Source organism: Bos javanicus, chromosome 7 (assembly GCF_032452875.1).
Source record: "Bos javanicus breed banteng chromosome 7, ARS-OSU_banteng_1.0, whole genome shotgun sequence".
In the NCBI taxonomy this organism is placed as follows: Eukaryota; Metazoa; Chordata; class Mammalia; order Artiodactyla; family Bovidae; genus Bos; species Bos javanicus.
Genome location: NC_083874.1, coordinates 21,783,159 through 21,789,680, shown reverse-complemented (window position 1 = coordinate 21,789,680; position 6,522 = coordinate 21,783,159). Strand labels below are relative to the sequence as shown.

Sequence of the window (6,522 nt, the reverse complement as noted above, 5' to 3'; positions counted from 1 at the left end):
GGCTGTCCGGAAGCCGCCAGCAGGTGACTGAATCTGGCAGCCTAGGATTGGGAGTTGGGAGCTCGGGGTCGGCGGGCGCGGGCGCGCTCCTGTCACCCCTGCGCCCGCAAAGGTTTCCCGGGAGCACGGGCTCCACGGACTCGCCCATCCGCGCCCGGCCCGAGGCTCCCTGAGCTCAGACCCCGAGTTGGAAGCGGCAGCGGAGAGATCCCAGCCCCGGACGAGGCCTGAGGCGACGGCGACAGGGAAATCCGACCTCTCAGAGCCCTTGCTCTGCGGCCTCGACTCTGCCCTTACACGCTGCCCAACCCGGCAGCCCGGGGCTGGGTGCTCAGCACTTAGGGGGCGCCGGGGCGAGCAGGGGCAAGGTAGGGGCGGCGCTGGAACTAGTCCTCTTTTTCCTAAGCCCGCGGCCAGCTGACCTCCCAGCCGCCGCCGGGTGGCGGCGGGCGGGGGGCGGAGCACGGGCTGAGCCGCCCTGGAGCTCCACCCGACCCCGTCCCGCCCCGCCCCGGGCGGGTTGGCGGTGTGGTCCCGAGTTTCTGCTTCCAGAAATTGGCTTCCAGCTTTGCGTCCAGCGCCCAGCAACCTTCTAACGCCCGCAGCCCGTTTCCCAGGAAAGGCCCCGACCGCGTGGCCCGCCTTCCCTCAGCTTGCCGGGTCCGCGAGAACGTTTTGACGCCCACGCCCTGCACAGCGCGGCGCTGTTCTGGGAACGCGCTCTCATCACCCAACGTTGCCAACTGCAGAGCCGCGCCGAGCATGCGGGACTACGACGAAGTGACCGCCTTCCTGGGCAAGTGGGGGCCCTTCCAGCGCCTTATCTTCTTCCTGCTCAGCGCCAGCATCATCCCCAACGGCTTCAACGGTATGTCAGTCGTGTTTCTGGCAGGGACCCCAGAACATCACTGCCGGGTGCCGGACACCGCGAACCTGAGCAGCGCGTGGCGCAACCACAGTATCCCCGTGCGGCTGCAGGACGGCCGCGAGGTGCCCCAGAGCTGCCGGCGCTACCGACTCGCTACGATTGTCAACTTCTCGGCGCTCGGGCTGGAGCCGGGGCGCGATGTGAACCTGGAGCAGCTGGAGCAGGAGGGTTGCCTGGATGGCTGGGAATTTAGCCAGGACATCTACATGTCCACCATCGTCACCGAGGTGGGTGTGTGAGCGACCCTTAATCTGCATCAGTCCCCCTGGAGACATTCTAGCCGTCCCTGGCTCAGCGTCCCCAATTCCTCATCAGACCTGGCTAGCAGTCATCTGGGTTATACTTTTAACACAGGTGTGCAGCCCAAGAGGGCAGGACACGCTTAGGATCATTCCTGGTCAGTTTGTCTAGTAGGGAGGGCATGAAGAACTGAGTAGGGAGGCAGCCATCAACTGCCTTTTTCTCTGGCAGTTTCACAAGAGGAAGTTGTTTCCCAAGAGCCTAGATACTGTCAACCCCAGGCTCCCCAGATGTACAGACTGAGTCAAATTCCTGCAGGCATGAGGAGGGGTGTGGGGATGCTGCTGAGACCATGTGCAGACACAAAGAAGAGTCTTATTGCTGGGCAGGGCATGGTCAGAGCATGGGCAGATCTGGTCTGTTCCCTGATCACAGACTTCTGGAAGCATCAGGGGCTCTCCTGCTCTGCTATACAACTATGATAAGGCTTGGGTCCTTTCCTGAGGCTCTAATTTCTCCACAAAGGAGCAAGAGGCCTCCCGATACTGGTGGAGAACAGGGAACTGCTAAGTCATTGCAGTCGTGTCCGACTCTGTGCGACCCCATAGACAGCAGCCCACCAGGCTCCCCTGTCCCTGGGATTCTCCAGGCAAGAACACTGGAGTGGGTTGCCATTTCCTTCTCCAATGCATGAAAGTGAAAAGTGAAAGTGACGTTGCTCAGTCGTGTCTGACTCTTAGCAACCCCATGGACTGCAGCCCACCAGGCTCCTCCGTCCATGGGATTTTCCAGGCAAGAGTACTGGAGTGGGGTGCCATTGTCTTCTCTGAACAGGAAGCTAGAGGAGGTATAACCCTGGTCCCAAGGCACTCATGAAGGGACAGACTCACAGAAACAGTGTAAGCATAGAGCTCAGGGGCTTCTCTGGCTTTGATCCCCTAACTGGGGCTTGTAGTGCTTACCTGCCTTCTGCCCACAGTCCGATCCTGAGGCATCTAAAAGTAGGGGTCAGCTCATCCCAGTTCCTGGAAGTGCAGTCAGCATCTGGGCTAGAGCTGGCCCTACTAACTGCAGTCCTCCTCAACAGTTGGGTTGAGGAGGACTCTCTTTCTCTTTCCCCTTCCTTAATAGTCTGTTCACCTCAGGATGTGAGGGGTGGGTAGGTAGCTGCTGGTTTACAAGTCCATGGCTATCCCTGTTACACCTGGCCCAAGTGGGCCTCTGGGAAAATACATGGTTCTCCATCTGAGGATGCACATTACACACTCACAAACACACAACCGGATTTGCCTTTTTCAGCAGCTTTTCCCTTACTTGCTTTCTTTTGGGGTACTATAAAAAGTAGTATTTGAGTAAAATAAAAAGCAAAGGAGCACTAGTCATTGGGAGGAAGGAGGGAAGAAGCATGAAAGTGAGTAGGGTCGGTGATTCTCCCTAGAGAGGTGGTGGGACAGAGTTCTGGAGTCAGATGGGTGGACTGGTTCTGGCCCCACCCGTAAGCACTAGTCTTCAAATATTTGCATATTCATGGAAGTATTATTCACAAAAGGTAAAAGCAACTCAAATATCCAGCAACAGATGAATGGATAAATAAAATGTGGTATATGCACACAGTGGAATAGTATTCAGCCTTAAAAGAGGAAGGAAATTCTGACACATGCTACAACATGAATGAATCTTGAAGATATTATGCCAAATGAAATAAGCTAGTCACAAAAAAAGACAGAAACTGTTTGATTTCACTTATATACCATATGAAGAGTAGTCAAACTCATGGAAACAGAAAGTAGAATGGTAGTTGCCAGGGGCTGGGAGGGGAGGGAAATGGGGTGTTATTTAACAGATATAGAGTTTCATTTTGCAAGTTGAAAAGAGTTCTGGAGATTGATTGCACAATAATGTGAATATACGTAATACTACTGAACTGTACACTTAAAAATTGTTAAGGTGGTACATTTTATGTTGTGTGAATTTTATTACAGTTGTTAAAAATGAGGATCATAAGAACGCCCAGCTTATCTGAGTTGTTGAGAGGATTCAGTGAGATCATGTGCTATGCAACATCCCATAGCACCAGCAAATGGGCATCACGGGTGGGTGGATGAGGAGCGGTAAGGGCAGGACCTCGTCATCCCTGGCTGGGCATCATGGGCATTTGGGGAGCTGTTCTAAGGGCCAGGTTTCAGCCAGTACAATGGGTGATGAGACTTGCTGAGGGCAGAGCCCCTTTCCCAGGGTGGAATTCTAGGGCCAAAGAATAGGACACAGGTCTGAATCCACTGCTGGGGGAGAAACGCCCTCATCTCCCTGACAAGAGCAAGTTGGGGACCCTGAGCAAGTTCTCTGCACCTCTCTGGCCCCACACTGGCAGAGGGATCATCCTCAGATGGTCTCTGCTTTATACCTCTATATGAGATCTCCTGATGGGCATACCCTCTGGGACAGAGGAGCCCACCTGAACTGACCCCCTGACCCCTTCACAGGGAAGACAGGTTGGTCAGGGACCAAAGGAGGGCATGTCCATGCAAGTACTTTCCAGGGGATGCCAGGAGGCGGGAACCTGGTATCTGAGTTGGGACCTGTGTGAGTGCATCTGTCTGGGTATATAGGTGTATAAGGTAATTTCCTTCCTCAAGGACTGTTTGTGAAATGCAATCTATTTGTCCTGTTTAGAGCTAAGAATCACTTTAAAAAACAAAACTTTATTTTGAAATAATTTTCATTTAGAGAAAAGTTGTGAAAATAGTACAGAGAATGTGCTGATCTCCAGGGGGCCTAGATTCAGGAGCAGAGCCACTGGACAAACCTTAGGGGTGAGTCTGGCTCCTGGCCAGAGTCTAGGCATGGGCTGGCCTTTGCCTCAAACATGTCTTCTTCTCCCATGGAACATCATTAGGTAGACTTGACCCTCTTCAGTCCATGGGCTGAGAAAACTAGGCAGTCATCTCTGAACCAGGGCCCATACTCCAGAGGCCCTGGGCGGGGGTGGAGGGGGGGCTTGTTTGGTAAAGAGCAGCTTTCTGTGGCAGACCTCCAGTGACCTGAGGCAGGGCTGCTGCCCCACCATATCAATTGCTATCCTCTCCTTCAGCTGGAGGCATCCTCTAGGAACCCATGCGGGAGACCCAGGTTCGATCCCTGTATTGGGAAGATCCCTTGGAGAAGGAAATGGCAACCCACTCCAGTACTCTTGCCTGGAAAATCCCATGGACAGAGGAGCCTGGTAGGCTACAGTCCATGGGGTTGCAAAGAGTCGGACATGACTGAGCGACTTCACTTTCACTTTTCCTGACCTTAACCATGATAGAATGTCCGACAAAGGGCCTGGGCCTCTGGAGGCACTAGCCTTGTGCTATCTTTCTTGGGACCTGGGATTAGGGCTTGAACAGAATAGGACACACTGATTCCCCACCCACAGCTCAAAGGTATAAAATAGGAACAAAGGAGCCTTATCCTTTGCTAACAGGGCACTAGGAGCAGTGAGAGAGGGAACGATGAGACCAGAATGAGCCCAGCATCTGACAATTACTTGGGACTCCATATGGCAGCTCAAAGGGATGTACCTCCTTTGGGGCCTCTGCCAAAGCTGAAGAGTTTGAGCATGAAGCAGGTTAGGCTGTTTTCTTCCCATCAGACTTACAGGCTGCCCTGGAATACCGCTGGCTAGTGTGAGACTGGCAGCTTGGCTGTCGGGACAGCCTGAATATCAGACCTGCCCTCTGGCAGATTCCAAAGGGGATAAAGTGGGAACCTCAGCCTCCAGCCAACACCAACAGACTTTTATTTCCAGGCAGTGCTGCAGAAAGAGAACAAATACAGGAGACTGGGGGCTTTTTCCTAGCTGTGGCCTGAATTTGCTTCCCTGTTTATCAGCTGCCTCATGCCAAACAGTTTGTCTGTTGCCTGTAAGTTCTGTTCCTCTGACAAAGGCCACCAGGATCTCAGAATGTGCCTTCGTCCAGAGGCTGCTTCACCCAAGCCTCCTGCCAAGTTTCTGGATAAAGATTTTGTCCATCTCTCCTGGTGGGCAGCAGACCCCTCACACTCTGTCCAAGAGATAGGGTGGTATATTGACAAAAACAAGGCTTGGCAGAGCTGGTCAGAGGAGCTGTAGATGCCTTGGACCTGTGAAGGGACTGTAATTTCTTCTTTGTGACAGGCTGTATGTGTGTGCTAAGTTACTTCAGTCGTGTCTGACTCTTTGTGATCCTATGGACTGTAGCCTACCAGGCTCCTCTGTCCATGGGATTCTCCAGGCAAGAATACTGAAGTGGGTTGCCATGCCCTCCTTCAGGGGATCTTCCTGACCCAGGGATGGAACCCATGTCTCTTATGTCTCCTGCATTGGCAGGTGGGTTCTTCCAGGCTAATGCAGGCCTGCCTTGTTATCTGAAGCCTTGGTATAGTTTTAAGCATGTCTCTAGAGTCCAAAAAATAAATAAATAAATAAAATGGCAGAGCCATTTGAAGTAGAAAGAATAGAGCCTCTGGGGAAAGGCTCAGTTGACTCACATATCCCAACAATTGACACAGACAGTCCAAGGCTGGTGGCTCCTGCTCTGTGTTTACAGGACTGGAAACAGGACTGAGTGCCCCTTCTTCTTCCCTCAGGCCCCTCCATTCCCATCCCTACCATCCCACTTAAACTCCCTGGGTCTTTTGCTTTGGCTCTACCTCTGATAAACACAGAACTCTTCACCAATGCCTCTCCACCTGTGGGTGCTTCTTCTTTACATCTAATATAAGAGAAGAAAGATACTGAGATTTTTAAGAGTTAGCCTCCCATCTTCTGAGCTCCAAGTACAGAGGCTTAATTCCTGGTGAGTGTAGCCAGGAGATTGGGGGATCCCATCCTCCACTCAGTCCACACTCATGTAGTGGCACCTCTACTCTAGTGTCCACAGGCTGACAATATGGGGGCCCTGGGTGCCCTTATCCCAGTTTGTTGTAGAGTGGAGATTCCATGCCAAAAGAGGCAAGCCAAAAAGGATGCTACCACCTCCAACGAGTGTCTAACTCATAAGGCAGGGAGTGTCATTCAGAGGGTACTTTCCCTTACGCCAGCCTGGTGCAGGGGCTCAGATATTTTTCCCCAGGGGAGGAAGTAGTCCCCACAGGAAATAACTTCATTTCGCACAGGATGTACAGAAGTTGAAGCCTGAGAGTGTTCTTTAAAACAACAAAAATTGTGGTGGTAAACAATTATGAGGAGACTGGTAGCTCCATTAGAGCAACAAGCTAACCCATAGGGCGGCTAGATTACCGGAGAGAACCAGAAAAAGAGACAGCTCAGAGCAACACTCCTGGAGTCGGAACAAACCTCACACACTTGCCTCAAAACTGCTCTTTCAAAG

At 52.4% G+C, this 6,522-nt stretch overlaps 1 protein-coding gene across 2 annotated transcripts in view; it reads left to right on the top strand.

The window, feature by feature from the left end:
- Window positions 1–522: 522 nt before the first annotated feature.
- The window catches only part of LOC133250955 (solute carrier family 22 member 4), a 42,595-nt gene continuing 36,595 nt past the window's right edge, over window positions 523–6,522 (top strand). For both annotated transcript variants that reach the window (XM_061422844.1, XM_061422845.1), the window contains exon 1: window positions 523–1,155. In XM_061422844.1, coding sequence (XP_061278828.1) covers window positions 763–1,155 — 393 coding nt within the window. In that variant the 5' untranslated portion in view covers window positions 523–762. The remainder of the gene's footprint in view (window positions 1,156–6,522) is intronic.